The 16,991-nt window shown below is 42.5% G+C and overlaps 1 protein-coding gene across 1 annotated transcript in view; it reads left to right on the plus strand.

Moving 5' to 3' along the window:
* Window positions 1–330: 330 nt before the first annotated feature.
* Window positions 331–16,991, plus strand: part of USP48 (ubiquitin specific peptidase 48) — a 79,469-nt gene continuing 62,808 nt past the window's right edge. Inside the window, exon 1 of the mRNA XM_029945883.1 lies at window positions 331–673. Within this exon, the coding sequence (XP_029801743.1) occupies window positions 540–673 (134 nt within the window). The 5' untranslated portion in view covers window positions 331–539. The remainder of the gene's footprint in view (window positions 674–16,991) is intronic.

Here is a 16,991-nt window from a genome sequence, read left to right on the forward strand (position 1 = left end):
TGATGTGTGTTGAGCACCTTCTCGCGTGACTCTGTCAAGGTTAAAGGGAAGTGCCAGAGACCAAGAATAGGGAGACTTTTCCCTCGAGGCGCCAGCTTGTTAGGGTAGTGGGTCGCAGGAAGCTACCCTGGACAGGTGCTCAGACGCTGCTTCCCCAGCAGCGACGGTGAGGACGTGGCAACATTACCTCGAACAGGGTGCTTCCCCTTCCTCCACCCGTGGGGCTGGAGGCGCGGGGAGGCGCAAAGACTGCTGGGAACGCGCATGCGCCCACCGCGGCGGGGAAGTATACCTCCAACGTCTGCGGGCGCAGGGGGTGTCGGGTGTCGGCGGCGGCGCTTTGCGGCCAGTCGTGCGGGTCGGGCGCGGACGGGCGGGCGGGCGCGGCGGCACTGGCGCGCACAGGTGATTGACTGGCCAGCTGGCTGAGGGATCGCCTGGTCCCCATTGCTGGCAGGTGGCGGAGCCCATTTGGGCGGCGGCAGCGGCGGCAGCAGCAGCGACGGCTCGGCTTGGGAGGCGCTCTTCGGGCCAAGGCCATGGCCCCGCGGCTGCAGCTGGAGAAGGCGGCCTGGCGCTGGGCGGAGACGGTGCGGCCCGAGGAGGTGTCGCAGGAGCATATCGAGACCGCCTACCGCATCTGGCTGGAGCCCTGCATCCGCGGCGTGTGCAGGTGAGGCCCGTGCACTGGGCCTTGCACCTCCGGCTCGGACTTTGGAAAACCGGGCCGGGGGTCACATTGGGGGAAAGAGGACAGTAGCCAGCTGCGTGCATTTAGCAGGCGCGGAGAGGAGAAAGGTGGAGTCTTCCTCCTTAACGCCGTCTGGGCGACCTGGGTAACGCAGCCTTCCCGGGCTTTGCATGGAGGTGATGCTGCTGTAAGCCCTTTAGGAAGGGTTCTGGGTTCTTATCTAGAAGATGGCGGTGGAAATGGTTGAAGGCAGGAGATGAGAGCTTAGCAAACGTTGTTGGTTGTTGTATCTTGGGCACGGCTCGGCTTTTTCCATTGTAGAAAGGGAACTTCTTGGAAGTGAGTTTCATCACAGTATATCTTTTATTACTGTTGACACTAAGGGTTGGTCATCTTAGTATTACTTTTGGATAGGGCTGATTTAGAAAAACGTATGGGTAGCCTACGTCATCGGTACCTTCACCCCCAGCTGACCTACCCTCTTTCGTTAATCTGTTTTAGCCTTTCTACCCCCTTTTTTGGGTTTCGTTTCGACTGCACCACTTTACCGAGTACGAAGTTTGAGCTGTGTAAGTTCTGTCCTTCACTTCTGCCTAGCCCTTGAATCTTGCCTTTTCTTTTAGCTCTAAATCTTATGCATTGTTCCTGTCTCTTCTGTTTTTCCACCTTTTAACGCGGGAACTATAGTTTCTGTTCTGGAATGTTGTTGAATTGAGTTGGCCAAACCGGGCATGCTCAGTAGCTTTACTTCAGCAGGCATTTAGTAAAGGCTTTCTGGAGTTTTTAAGCGGCGGACCCGGAAGGAATGGAAGTCAAGGTCTCACTTTGGAATTTAGGTCTAGATTGAGAAGTGATTCAGGTTAGGGAGCTTCCATGAAGCTAACGAATAATTCCAAGTTCTGGGCGTCTGGCTTACAAGAAGAGCACGTCTGACTCCAACAATACTGGAATGACAGAGTCTGTGTATAATATAATTTATTAGCTTCAGTTTCCCAACATAATTAGATTTCAGAGAAGCCCACGAAGAATACAGTCTTTTACTGTTAGAATTCTGATATTAACGCAAGTTAAGGAGTAGAAGTTGCTTGGGATCCTTATAAGGGGAATATTTTAAGAGTTTTAAGTTGCGGCGCGCCTGGATGGCTCAGTCGGTTAAGCGTGCGACTTGGGCTCACAGCATTATCTCGTGGGTTCCAGCCCCACACCGGACTCTGCTGACAGCTCCAAACCTGGAGCCTGCTTCCTATCCTGTTTGCCATACCACCCTGAATACGTCCGATCTCGTCTGATCTCGGAAGCTAAGCAGGGTCGGGCCTGGTTAGTACTTGGATGGAAGACCGATTCTGTTTGCTGATTTCCCTGCCCCTCCCCCATCGTGCTCCGCTCACTCACTCTTTCTTAAAAATAAACATTAAAAAACATTTAAGTTGCAATTGCAAGGTTTATATCTAAGCAGGTTTTTTTGAAAGCATTGAAATATAATTCGCATATTGTATGATTCATCTATTTAAAATGTACTATCCAGTGTTTTTTGTTTGTATATTCACAGGGTTGTTCATTAGTCCCCACAATCTGATTTTTGAACATTTTGCACCCACCCCCACCCATAGCCCTTTAGCCATTAGATTGGCAACTCAGTCCTCTCTGTACACCATCACCCATGCTCTAAACAACCACGGACCAACTTTTCTGTCTCTAAATTTGCCTATATTGGACATTTCATGTAAATAGAACCACAAACTATGCAAAATGTTCTGACTGACTCTTTTCACTTAGTGTAATGTTCTCAAGGGTCACACATTGTAGTGTGTGTCAGTATTTCATTTTAAAATGTGTGTAAAAGACAACAAAATGTATTCTTTTAAAGTATACAGGGGCACCTGGGTAGCTCAGTCGATTAAGCGTTAGGCTCACATCAGGATCTCGCAAGTTTGTGATTTCCAGCCCAGCATCGGGCTCTCTGCAATCAGCAAGAGCCTGCTTCGGAATCTGTTTCCCTCTCTATCTGCCCCTTCCCTCCTACCCCTCCCCGAACTTGTGCTTTCTGTCTTTCAAAAATAAATAAACATTAAAAAAAGTAGTATACAGTTAAGTGGCATTGACTACCTTTACAAGTTTTACAACCATCACCATTATCTAGTTCCTAAACCAGAGGGAGGCTTAACTGAATGAGCCACCCAGGTGCTCCACGCCTGCCCCCCTGCCTTTTTTAATTTCTATTTTTTTTTCCAAGTAGGCTCTACCCTCAATGTGGGGCTTGAACTCAAAACCCCTGAGATTAAGAGTTACGTGCTCTACCTACTGAGCCAGCCAGGTGCTCCCAGAGCTCTTTCTGTTACCTTAAAAGGAGACTCTGTAAACAGTCACTTTTCATTTCCCCCTTCGTTCCTGCCACCCCCTGGCAACCACTGAACTTTTCTCTTTTATAGGTGTCTCTTTTCTAAATATTTCATATAAAAGGAATCCTACAATATGTGGCCTTTTTTGTGTAGCTTTCAGGTAGCATGTTTTCCAATGTCTTCCAAGTTGTAGCATGTATCAATACGTTGTTCCTTTTGGTGGCTGAGTAATATTCCTTTGTTTGGGTATATCCTGTTGTTTATTCATTGCTTGATGACCTTAAAAGGTTCCCCCCAACTTTATTGATGAATAACTGACAAATAGAATTAACCTGTGTTTAAAGTTTACGACGTGATGATTGAGAAACGTGGTGGAATGGTTACCAAAATCAAGGTAGTTACCACATCCCCGCACCTCACAGTAGTTCGCTTGAGGACTTTTTGTTGCATCCACTTCTTGGCTGTTATAAATAGTGCTGCGATGATATTTGGGTACAAGTTTTTGTTAGAATACATGTTTTCAGTTCTTTTGAGTGTATACCTAGGAGTGAAGTTGCTGGGTCATGGTAATTATGTTTTAACTCACTGAGGAACCGCCACAGTTTCCTACAGCTGCTGTGCCATTTGGTTTTACGTTCGCGCCAGGAATGTAAGGGGGGTTTCATTTTCTCTCCGTCCGTGCCAACACTTGATATTTTCTGTTTCTTTGCCATCCTAGTGTGTTTGAAGTGGCGTCTCATACTTTTGGTTTGCATTTTCATAATGACTAATGAACATCTTTTTCCAACGTTTGTTGGCCATTTTTCTTTTTTGTTGCCGAGTAATATTCCATTTTTTGTGTGTACTACCACATTTATATAATCTGGTCATCAGTTGACGGACGTTTGGGTTGTTTTTACTTTTTGGCTACTACCAAGAACGTTTGTATAGGGTTTTTTGTGCAGTTGGTATTCTTTTATCTTGGATGTATCTGTAGGAGTGGAATTGCTGGGTCATAAAACTCTGTTTAACATTTTGAGAAACTGATAAATTACTTTCCAGAGTGCCTGTGCTATTTTACATACTCCTGGTTTAGATGAAGATTATTTTCTTGTAGCCGTCCTAGTGGGTGTAAATGGTTTTGATTTACATTTCCGTGATGACTAAGGCTGAGCCTCTTGTCTTGTACTTCTTGGCCGTTCCTGTGTCTTTGGAGAAATGTCTGTTCAAGTCCTTTCCCCATTTTAAAATTGGGTTATGTGTTTGTTTTTTAATTACTGAGTTATGAGAGTTCTTTATTGGATACACACCCCTTACATTTGCAAAAATTCTCTCTCATTTCTGTTTTTTCACATGTTTGATGGCATTATTTATAGTGCAAAAGCAATTTAGATGCTGTCCAGATCTTCCTTCCTTTCTTCCTTTCTGCTTGTGCTTTTGAGAGCATATGTAATCTGAGGTCCAAGCAATTTTGATATAAATGTCAAATTTCTTTTCACTCAATTTCTCCCCTCCTGTTTTTTTTAAAGTTTATTTATTTTGAGAGAGAGAACATGAGCTGGGGAGGGGTGGAGAAAGGGAGAGAAAATCCCTGGTAGGCTCCGCACTTCAGCGCAAGGCCTGACATGGGGCTCGAACCCACAAACTGCCAAGACCAAGACCTGAGCCGAAATCAAGAGTACAACATTTAACCGACTGAGCCACCCAGGTGCCCCCATTTTCTCCTTTTGTTTAAGCATTTCTTCTTTTAGCAAGAATAGATTAAAGGATTAAACTAATGGTATTAATATCCTTTTTTAAAATGTTAGTTTATCTTGAGAGAAAACAAGCAGGGAAGGGCAGGGTAAGAGGAAGAATCACCTTGTTGGGCTCACAACCCTGAGATCCAGCCTGAGCCAAAATGGAGAGTGGGCCACGCAGGTGCCCCATCAATATACTTTTTTTTTTTTTTAATACTTTACGTACATGATAGGAGATTCCAGAGCTGAAGCGGTGTTTAGGTCTACTCAAAGACTAGATGAATCAAGATTTTATTTACATTTCTGAAACTGCTTAGTACAATCAGATGAAAGCAATCATCCACAGAATCCAGAGAATACTGTGTCTTAATTTTTAAGAGCAGAGGTTTTGTAACAATGAGGGTGATAGTTACGTTCCTTGCAGTAAATTGGTTGGGTGGGAGATGTGCCTTTTTCATTTCCCGTTTTATGTTACTAATTGCCCATCAGAAGGATGGTCCCACTTTACAGTCCTGTGTAAGAATGTCTTGTTTCCTCACACCATCACCAGCACAGTGTTAATCACACTTTTTGGTCTGATAGATCTCCTGTGTTAATTTGGGGTGTGTGTGTTAAAAGTTTGATAGGAATTTTCAGTCTAGACGAACTTGCACTTGTAGCTGTGTATATAGGAGTACAATGTCTACTCTGTTCTCCTTGGAGAAACAATACTGTTGACTGTTATAAAATTAAAGTATTCTCGAAAGTCAGAATCTTGCCGGTTTCAAAAACATTTCAGAGACTTCTCATAGAGCCCTAGTCCAAACACAAAGGTTTTTTATTTTTTTCTACACCCAACATGGGGCTCAAACTCATAACTAAGAGAAAGTAGCATGTTCCTCCAGCCAAGCAGTCTGGTGCCCCTGTGTGTTGTTGGTTTAAGTAGGTGTTTGCGTTCTTGTCCATTCGTGTTCATTGCGCATCTTTCTGCTGTCTGGCCCTTGAACACTCCGAGAACACTCAGTCCCTACCGGATTTTTGTGTGAAAGTTCAGCTCCTTCGTAACCTCAGGCTCATAGCTACCCACCTTTACCGTTGGCTGCATATCCTCTTTTATCTTTCTGCATGTCTTTTAAATATGATAAATACTTATTATCTGTCCCGTGCCTTGCTGGGGTGAATGTTCATTCTTTTATTCAACAAACGTTTTTCGTACTGACTATGTGGGCTTGGTGTAGTATTCTAGAGGGCTCTGGGATAAAGCCCATAAGGTGGAGTTCTTCATGTGTATTTTATAAATTTTTTAAAGTTTTCTTTTCTTTTTTAAATTAATTTTTAAAAATTTACATCCACGTTAGTTAGCATATAGCGCAACAACGATTTCAGGAATAGACTGCCGTGATTCATCCCCTGTGTATACCACCCAGGGCTCCTCCCTCCAAGTGTCCTCCTTAACGTCCCTCGCGTATTTAGCCCACCCTTCCTCCCACAGCCCCTCCAGCAACCCTCTGTTTGTTCTCTGTATTTCAGAGTCTCTTATGTTTTGTCCCCCTGCCTGTTTTTATATTTTTGCTTCCCTTCCCTTTGTTCATCTGTTTTGTATCTTAATTAAATTCCATATATGAGTGAAGTCATGTATTTGTCTTTCTAATTTAACCTAGCATAATACCCTTTAGTTCCATCCAGGTAGTTGGAAATGACAAGATTCCATTCTTTTTGATTGCTGAGTAATACTCGTGTGTGTGTGTGTGTGTGTGTGTGTGTGTGTGTGTACACACACACCACATATACCACATCTTTATCTCTTTATCTGTCAGTGGACATTTGGGATATTTCCATACTTTGGCTATTGATAGTGCTGCTATAAATACTGGGGATTTAAAGTTTTTGCTTATCTTGAGAAAGACCACGAGAGTGGGGAAGGGCAGAGAAAGGGAGAGAGAATCTCAAGTAGGCTCCGGAGCCCTGCCTGATGTAGGGCTAGAACTCAGGAAGAATGAGATGAGAGATCATGACCTGAGTCGAAATCAAGACACTTACCCTATTGAGCCACCCAGGCACCCTCATGTGCCATATATTTTACAGGTATTGTAATACCCAAGATTTCTTTATTGTCCCCAAAAACCAGAAACCACCAGGGAGACCGAGTCACACATGCAAAAGCAAAGGGCTTTGTTACGGGTTTAGGCTCGCCGGGGCCTAAACTCGGGCTCACAGACTTTACCAGTGCAGCGGATCCGTGCTGAGAGCCCCGAACAAAGACAGGGTAGGGCTTTTATGAGTTTGGGAATGGGGAGTTACGGGAATCCAATTATTGACAGATTTGTCCAATTACAACATTTAGAGTGTTAACCCAATCACAGAGTGGACCCAGGACCCTCACGTAGGGTGTAACTAGCCTTAAGCAATAACTGATTACCTATAGCTTCTATTTCTAGGCCTGCCCTTAGGAATGTTAAGGGTATTACTAGGGTGGTCCCTCTTGCCTTGGGCAATGTGTTGCCCTTCTGTTGTCTCAAACCTGCGTCTTTACAGTATGACAGAATATAATCAATCAGCATGATTGTTATTTTAGAAAAAAAAGGGGAGCAGCGCCTGGGTGGCTCAGTTGGTTAAGCCTCCAAGGCTTGATTTCAGTCAGATAAAGTCAAGATCTGGGTCTTGTGATCTGGCCCTGCCTCCTCCTTTGTGCTGGGTGTTGGGTGTGGAACATGCTTAAGAGTCTCTCCCTTGCTCTGCCCCTCCTCTCTTCGCCCTACTCTTTCTAAAATAATAAATCAAAAATTGAAAAAGGAGGAATGTCACACTGCATACTTCCTGCCAGTTGTTTTTATTTGATAATGTACCTTTTTCCATTTTAGTGTTAGTGCATCTAGAAAATTTACCTTATTCTTATTTTTTTATGTCTTTATTTTGAGAGACAGAGCAGAGAGCAAGCGGGAGAGGGGCAGAGAGGGAGACACAGAATCTGAAGCAGGCTCCAGGCTCTGAGCTGTCAGCACAGAGCCCAACGCGGGGCTGGAACCCATGACTGTGAGATCATGACCTGAGCCGAAGTCGGATGCTTAACCAACTGAGACGCCCAGGCGCCCCTCCCTTATTCTTTTTAATAGCTATGTGATAATTTCATTGCTTAGAGGTAGATGTGTTAGAATTAACCATTTGCCTGCTGATGGACCTTTGGGTTTCCGGGTTTTGCTGCCGTATGGGCCCTGCTTCTGTGAACATCCCTCCATATGTATCTGGGTTGAGTGAGCATTTTCACTTAAGCTGCAAGTTGAGAAACTGCTGAGGTAAAGGGCATGATGGGCATGATGACCGTTTAAAATTTTGATAGGTGGTAAAAGTTGGTACTATTTAATACTGCATTCTATATTCACCCTATTTCCCACCCCAGGCATTCTTACTTCAAACAGCAACATCATTAGAGTGAACAGTAGCCTCATATTTTCATATCCTGCCCCCCCCCCCCCTTTTTTTTTTTTTTTTTTTTTTTTTTTTTTTTTTTTTTTTGCTATTGGCATTGGGCATCTTGTTACATAGGCTGGCCATTTGTATCTCCTGTTGTATGTGTTCTGGATTGTTGATTGTTTTCTTACTGATTTTTGAGAGCTTATTGGTATTTCTGCTGAAGATAATTTTGCCCTCTGTTTCTTTTGACTGTGGGTTTTGTTTCCCTTTTGGTTCGTTAAAACTCATGATCTTTTTATTTAGTCCTATGTATCAATGCTTATCTTTATGGCATCTGGATTTCCCAATTCCAAGATTGTAGAAATATTCGCCCATGTTTTGTTTTTTAATACTGATGGTTTCATTTTGTGTATTCAGTCTTTGTCCATTTCAGTTTAATTTGATTGAGGGAGTGAGATTAGGATCCATCTTTATTTTACTTTTTACCAAATGGCTACTCAATTTTTTAAACCATTTGTTGAGTAATCAAGTCTTTTCCTCCACTAGTTAAAAAGGCCACCTTTATTATATGACAAATTATTATGTATACTCCGGTTTATTTCTCATCCCTGCTCTCTTCTAGTGATTTGACTCCGTGTATCTCTTATAATCACGGTTCCAATTACTTGGTAACAATTAAAAAGTAACCTGATAAGGTGAATCCTTAATTTTTAAAAATTGTGTGTTCTTATTTAATTAAAATTTGTTTTCCTACATGCAGAAAAATACACAAATTATAAGAATTACGCAGAATGAACTATCACAAAGGGAACCTCCCTATGAATCTACCACCATTAAAGTGTAACTAGCATTCCAGAACACGCCCGGCTTTCATTTACTGCCTCTTACTGGTCAATAGCCTCTTCCTGCTCCTTAAAAGAACCAGTCACTGTCCTTTTTTGGACACCACAGATTTATTTTGGCCTATTTTGAACTTTGTATATAACTAATTATACATTGTAGCTCTTTTTGTGTCTGGCTTCTTTTGTTCAGCATTGTGTGATTTTTCCACATTGTGGGTGAAGGTAGCGTGTTCATTTTTAATGTTGCTCAGTATTTCATTTGTTATGCCCAGATTTTTAATATCCTGCCCAAAAACCAGAGTACTAGGGAGACCAAGTCACGCATACAAAAGCAAAGGGCTTTATTATGAGCTTAGGCCCCGCCAGCCTAAACTCACAGACTAAGGCTCACAGACTTTACCTGCCCAATGGATCCATGCCCCGAACAAAGGGGGGGGGTGGGTAGCACCTTTATGGGTTTGGGAAGGGGGAGTTATAGGAAATTGTGACACAGGTACAGGGGTACAATCATTATTGCCTATCAATATTGGCAAGAACTTACTTTTGGTGGGAGCCAATCACAACATTTAGAGTATTGACCAATTAGAGTGGGCCCAGGACCCTCCCGTAGGGCGTGACTAGCCTTCTAGGCCTTCCCTTAGAAATGTTAAGGGTATTAGCTGGCCTTTCCTGATTGGGTGTGACAAGGGTGGTCCCTCCTGCCTTGGGCAATGTGTGCCCTTCTATTGTCTAATGATTCTGAGAAACTGACACCTAGGCCTCCAAGGTCAGAGTCAGTTTGATTCAGACCTGTGTCCTTACATATTCTGTTACAATATACTTTATCCTTTCTGCTGCTAATGGTCATTTAAAGTTTTTCCAGTATTTGGTTGTTATGAACAAAGCTGCAATGAACACTTTTGCATGTATATTTTGGTGCCATTCATAAACCTTTTTCATATATTTTTACATACATATATACACTTTTTTTTTTTGAGAGAGCGTGAGCATCGGAGGTGCAGAAAGAGGGGGCAGAGGATTCAAAGTGGGCTCCTCACTGACAGCAGTGAGCTTGAAGCCAGGTTCTCAATCCACTGAGCCACCCAGGTGCCTGTATATATATATACGTGTGTGTGAATAATTACTGATAAAAGGTCTTGCATAAAAGTTTATTTAGCTTATTAGATGATGCTGTCGCTTCTTGGCCTTTTGGCCAAGTGTAGATGTTGCCAGACTGTTTTCCAAAACGATCATACCACATTCTACTCTCATAAGTGATACTTATCATTTGCTATATATCCTCACCGTAATCATTTAAATTTTAGCCATTATAATGAATGTGTCATGGCATTGAAGTGTGGTTTTATTTTTTCGAGTGATTGATTGAGAGAGGGAGCAAGTGAGCAAGGGGGTGGAGAAAGAGAGAAGCGGGGCTTGTGTTTTACCCGAAGTGGGACACAAACTCACCCAAAGTGGGGCTGGAGCTCACCTGGTATGGAACTCTAACTTGTGAACCATGAGATCATGGACTGAGCTGAAGTCTTATGCTTAACTGACTGAGCCACCCGCAGGGACCCTTATTTTATTTTATTTTTTTAATTTATTTTAGGGGCGCCTGGGTGGCTCAGTTGGTTAAGCATCCGACTTCAGCTCAGGTATGATCTCACGGTTTGTGAGTTTGACCCTGCCTGCCTTGGGTTCTGTGCTGACAGCTCAGAGCCTGGAGCCTGCTTCGGATTCTGTCTCCCTCTCTCTCGCCTTTCCCCTGCTCACATTCTCTCTCAAGAATAAACATTAAAAAATTTTTTTTAAAAAGTTTATTTTGTGAGAGGGAGAGAGTTGGCGAGGGGCAGAGAGAGGGAGAGAGCGACCAACTGAGTCACTCAGGTGCCCTAAAGATTTTATTTTTAAGTAATCTTTACCCTCAACGTGGGCTCAAATTTGCTACTCGGAAATGGAGTCAAGTACCCTTTTGACCGAACCAGCCAGGCACCCCAGGCCCCATTTTCCTATTTGGTTATTGTGTTGATTTGTAGTTCTTTATTTTGGATTAAATAAAGCTTCCTTGGGGTGTTCCGGCTGGCTCAGAGGAGCATGCGACTCTTGATCTCAGCGTCCAGAGTTCGAATCCCTTGTTGGGTGTAGAAATTACTTGAACTTTAAAAGAAAGCTTATTGAATGTGTAGCAAAAATCTTCTACTCTTGCCTTTTTACTCTTTTAAAAAAAATTTATTTTTTTTTAATGTTTATTTTTGAGAATGAGCAAGCATGAGCTGGGTAGGAGCAGAGAAAAACGGAGACAGAATCCAGAGCAGGCTCCTTGCCTTTGACAGTGCAAAGCCCAACGTGGGGCTTGAACCCAAAAGCCCTGAGATATGACTTGAGCTGACATTGGGTGCTCCATCAACTGACCCACCCAAGTGCCCCTACTTTTATTTATTTATTTATTTTTAAAGTAATCTCTGTACCCAACTTGGGGCTTGAACTTACAACCCTGAGATCAAGAGTCACACGCTCTACTGACTGACCCACCACGGTGCTTCTTCCTTTTACTGTCAGTAGCATTTTTGATGAACAGAAGTACTAATGTCGATGTAGTCCCAATTTGTCAGTGTTTTTCTTTATGGCATTACTCTTTGTGTGTATCCTGTTTAAGAACTCTTTCCCTTCCCCCAGGTCCTTAAAGATACTATCCTTACAGTCCTCTACAAGCTCTGTTGTGTTCTTTCACGATGAGATCTGGGTCCACATGGCCTTGGTAACTTATTCTTGTGATGTGGGAGGTAAGAGTCTGGAAGAATTGAAGGGTTTCCTGTTTTTGTGACCTTAGCAATGTGAAAAAGGATTGAGTGACTGCTAGTGGTAAATATTTTTGATGATAGAAAAAGGGTTTAGAGAGAGGACATACATACAAGGAAAAATAAAAATTAACCAAATGGGGCTTTCTTTTACAAATCCTCTGTACCTCATGTCTTTCTCTTGGCTTCCAAGGTAATGATCTAAGTATCAGGAAAAAGTTATTTTAAAAAACTTTTTTACATTTTATTTACTTTTGAGAGACAGAGACAGCGCATGAACAGGGGAGGGGTAGAGACAGAGAAAGATACGGAATCCAAAGCGGGCTCCACGGGGCTCGAACCCGTGAACCGTGAGATCATGACCTGAGTCGAAGCCAGACGCTTAAGCGACTGGGCCACCCAGACACTCCAAGAAAAGGTTATTCTTATATTTGGGACAGTCTTACAACGTAATGAATAAAAGAAAACTCTCCTATTTGATCTAAAATTCTTTTGTTTCCTGTGTAATATTAAAACTCTCTTAACCTTGTTGAATAAAACTAATTGAAATTTAAATTCCAGGATGGCACAAGTGCTTTTCTTGTGGCTGTTTATTATATATTCACCAAAGTGCACTCCAATTTGAGTACCAATGAGCTAAAGTGGAATGTAGTGACATTAGGCTTCTAAAGAGTCTGAGCTCACTGCTGACTTGATGATGTCATCAAAAATAAAAGCCACTCCTCAGAGAACAGGCTGTAATATTTTCATATAATTCCTTCTAAAAACAGTATCTTCATGTTGTTGTTATTGTTGTATGTGCATTCTGAAAAGGTACTTTATAAGTTAGTGTTAAGAATGTGTCTCCAGGACATTATAGAGTTTATAAAAGTACTAATTTCTTACTACTACTACATCATTTTACGTGCCCCAAAGTATTGAATTATTTTCCTATTGGGCATTTATCTGCCTGTCTGCCTTTTTCTCCCCCTCCCCCCCCCATTCCCCTTCTTCTCTTAAGCTCTTTCTGAGCATCCTTGTAAATAAATATTATCTACCTTTTTGGTTATTTTCTTAGAAAAAAATTATAAATATTATATGAACATTCATTCTTTTAAAAAATTTTTTATTTATTATTGAGATAGAAACAGAGCACGAGTGGGGGAGGGGGCAGAGAAGGAGACACAGAATCTGAAGCAGGCTCCATGCTCTGAGCTGTCAGCACAGAGCCTGACATGGGGCTCGAACCCACGAACTGTGAGATCATGACCTGAGCAGAAGTGGACGCTAAACCGTCTGAGCCACCCAGGCGCCCCTGAGCATTCATTCTTAAGGCTTTTGATATACATTATTAATGCAAGATTTGCCCCCACTGTCCATACAGTACAGGAAATCCCTGTCTGTATCCTTGACATCACTGAATATGAAAGGTAAAAATTTTTTGCCAATTTTATAAGTGAATGGTGGTATCTTTTGATTATCAGTGAAGTTGGAAGGTTTTTTTTTCAAGCATGAATCCATTATTTCCCAAATTGTATAAAGCTTGAGAAATGTTTCAAATCCTCCTCCTTGGAGAGCTGAGTCCCACTGTAGGAGGGGAAAAAGAAAAAAGTGCGAAGTTTTACTGATTAAATAAGCCTGTCCAGGGGAGCCTGGGTGGCTCAGTCGGTTAAGTGGCCAGCTTCTCAGGTCATGATCTCACAGACCATGGGTTTGAGTCCCGCATTGGGCTCTGTGCTGACAGCTAGCTCAGAGCCTGGAGCCTGCTTCGGATTCTGTGTCTCTCTTTTTCTCTGCCCCTCCCTTGCTCGCACTGTCTCTCTCTGTCTCTCAAAAATAAGTAAAAAACATTAAAAATTAAAAAAAAAAGCCTGTCCACACCGGGGAAAACTTTTGAGTTGCCAGTTAGCACCTCCCTCCTACCTCCCAACATTTTTCCTTTAATACCAATTTGGTGGATATCCTATTAGAAAGTAGATTCACAGTATTTCCCAGTAGGTTCCCTTTTTTAAATCCTTTTTGCTTAGCTAATCTCTTTCTCTAATAGAAGTTTGAATTTCAGGCCAAGTGATTTAATGTGCTAATTACAAGAGTGTTGGGTATATTGATCATTTTAATGAGCTGCAGTTTTTGAATCCAGATTTAATGGGGCATAACTTTTGGGGTTTGGAAAAAGGAAAATATTACTTTAGCTAGGTGGCAGAGTCTCAAAGGTTGATTGGATTCTTAAGCTTAAAAATATATACTTAACATTTTTTAAAATATCCATTAAACTAAAGGTTTGCCAACACTTTAGGATGGCTTTAAGTTTGGTGTTTAATTTTATTGACTTTGTCAGCCGTTTCTCATACTTTTTTGTGAAACTTTTCTTGATACAGAAATCCTGGGGGAAGGGAAGGGGGCATACATGTTAAGGGACCTGTTTATGGCTGTTTTGTTCTTATTTCAGATTGTATTTTGCATATCAAACACCTGAGACTTTGATATAATGAAGCCATGAAGAAAAATACTAAAATTTTCAATGAATAGAATGTAGAGTTCAGAGTATCTTGTTTCTCCTTACAAATCCTCTTCTTCAGGAAAAGAGGTGCTTTAGTAACTTAAGTAAACAAGTTTCCTTTTCAATAAAAATTTAAATAGTTAAGGGTGAATAGTTGATAGTTATATATTTTAAATAGGTATGATTTTTGTTTTTATTTATGTGTGTATATATACACACATACAGGAAGTTATTTTTAGAAAGTATATGCATTGAGAATGTGTATTGCCTCCTCTGCTCCCATCTCCCACATCCTCTGCAAAAACAACCTTTATTTTTTATTTAAAAAGTTTTTTTTTTAATATTTATTACTTGTTTATGGGAGAAAGTGAGAGATTGAGCGAGTGAGCGCCAGGTGGGAAGGGGCAGAGAGGGGAGACACAGAATTTGAAACATGCTCTGGGCTCTGAGCTGTCAGCACAGAGCCCAACGTGGGGCTTGAACCCACGAGCTGTGGGATCATGACCTGAGCGGAAGTCAGATGCTTAACCTACTGAGCCTCCAGGTGCCCCTTTTCTATTCTTTATTTTAAAAAATTTAATTTGAGAGAGCCTGTGAGGTGGAGCAGGGGAGGGGCTGAGAGAATTCAAGCAGGCTGTTAGCGCCACACAGGGCTGTGATACAGGAGCCCTCCATGAACCTCGGGTTGATGCCTGTGCGTACAAGGTGGGGGCCGGGCTGGGGGGCGAGAAAGAGGGAGAATCTCAAGCAGGCTCCGTGCTCCGCGTGAGATCCTGACCTGAGGCAAAATCAAGCATCTGACTTTTAACTGATGGAGTCACCCTGGCCGCCCCAAGGCACAACTTGTATTACTTTCTGCAGACACATTTTCTTATTCCACACCTTTCTGACACAATGTTGCCTACTACATGCATGCTTTTTTTTTTAATTGTTTGTTTATTTTGAGAGAGACTGAATTCCAAGCAGGCTCTGCTGTGTCAGAGCCTGAGGTGGGGCTCGAAATCATAAACTGAGATTGTGCCCTGAGCTGAAATCGAGAGTCCAGTGCTGAACCAGCCGAGCCACCCAGGCGCCCTGTTCACATACACTGCTTTATGCCTGTAGACCTTTCTATGTCAGTAACTAAAAGTTTCCTAGTAGATTTTGTCTTTGAGAAGTCAAAAGCTTTAAGTAGTTGAGGTGAAATTATATACATTGAAATGTCCTGTTCATTTAGACTTTCTCAACAGATTTCATTTTTAGATTTTGTATTTGGGGCCTCCGATTTAGTTTTTTTTTTTTTAATGTTTTATTTATTTTTGATACAGAGAGAGACAGAACATGAGAGGGGGAGGCGCAGAGAGAGAAGGAGACACAGAACCGGAAACAGGCTCCAGGTTCTGAGCTAGCTGTTAGCACAGAGCCCAACGCGGGGCTCGAACCCATGAACGTGAGATCTGACCTGAGCCAAAGTCGGAGACTTAACCAACTGAGCCACCCAGGCGCCCCTAGTTTTTTTTTTAAATAGGCTCCATGCCCAATGTGGGGCTTGAACTCAAGACCCCTGCTCTGCCCACTGAGCCAGTCAGGTGCCCCGTAGTCTTTATTTTATAGAGCAGCTTTAGGGTCACAGCAAATTTGAGAAGTATAGAAATTTCCCGTGTGCCTCTGCACCCACATATGCGTAGCCCCCACTATCAGGAGCCCTCACAGGGGGGTTCCTTCCATCTGTTGAGTCTCTGTTCCCACATCATTATCACCCAGTATCTATAGTTTGTTTTTTTGTTTTTTAATTTTAGGTTGACTTTTTTTTCTCCCAGCAGGTTATTATTTATTTATAGTAATTTCTGTTCAAAGTGGGGCTCGACCTCACGACAGCAAGATCAAGAGTCAGATGCTATTAATTCAGTGACCAGCCTGGCGCCTGTTTTTCTTTTCTTTTTCTTAAGTTTTAATTTAAATTCCATTTTAGTGTAATGTTAGATTCAGGCATATAATATAGAGAACCAAGTGTGTACCCCAGCCCCCCCTACGAGAAGACCCAGGGTTTATACTTAAAAATATCTCCCATTTAAAAACAAACAAACCTTAGCGGCTTAAAACTTGTCTCATTAAGAAGCAGGAGGAGGGGCACCTGGGTGGCTCAGTCAGTTAAGCCTCTGACTTTGGCTTAGGTCAGATCTCACGTTTGTGGGTTCGAGCCCCGCATCCGGCTCTGTGCTGACAGCTAGCTCAGAGCCTGGAGCCTGCTTCCGGTTCTCTGACTCCTTCTCTCTCTGACCCTCTTCTCATGCTCTGTCTCTCTCTGTATCAAAAATAAATAAAAAACATTTTAAAAATTTTAAAAAAAAGCAGGAGGAGCTGTATAAGAATGGCATTTATTGAAAAAGCAAAACTTGTGGAATCTTCAGGTGATTCTTATAAGCCACTTTGGTGGGAAAGCATAATTAGAGGATCTTTCTAAAGTGCAAATCCGATTATTATTATTATTTTTGCTTCTTGGGTGAAGTCCAAGCTCTTCCCTGTTCTGTGAACTGATGTAGCCCCTGACTTCTCTGCAGCCTCACTGGCCTGTCTGCCTTGCCCCCTGCAAAGCCTCCAGCTGTGCTGAGCTGGAAGCCTTCCTCTGTAGCACAGGGGGGATATGGGCATTGATTTCCTCCTGCTTGCTTCTTCCACCCTTCTGGAATGCTCTGGAGTTGTCCTCCCCCGTGGAGTGAGGTCCTGAGCATCCTTGGAGACTTTCACCTCCTTGGCACTGTGCCTCTCCTCCTGC

The sequence above is a fragment of the Suricata suricatta genome, chromosome 8 (assembly GCF_006229205.1).
Source record: "Suricata suricatta isolate VVHF042 chromosome 8, meerkat_22Aug2017_6uvM2_HiC, whole genome shotgun sequence".
NCBI classification, from domain to species: Eukaryota; Metazoa; Chordata; class Mammalia; order Carnivora; family Herpestidae; genus Suricata; species Suricata suricatta.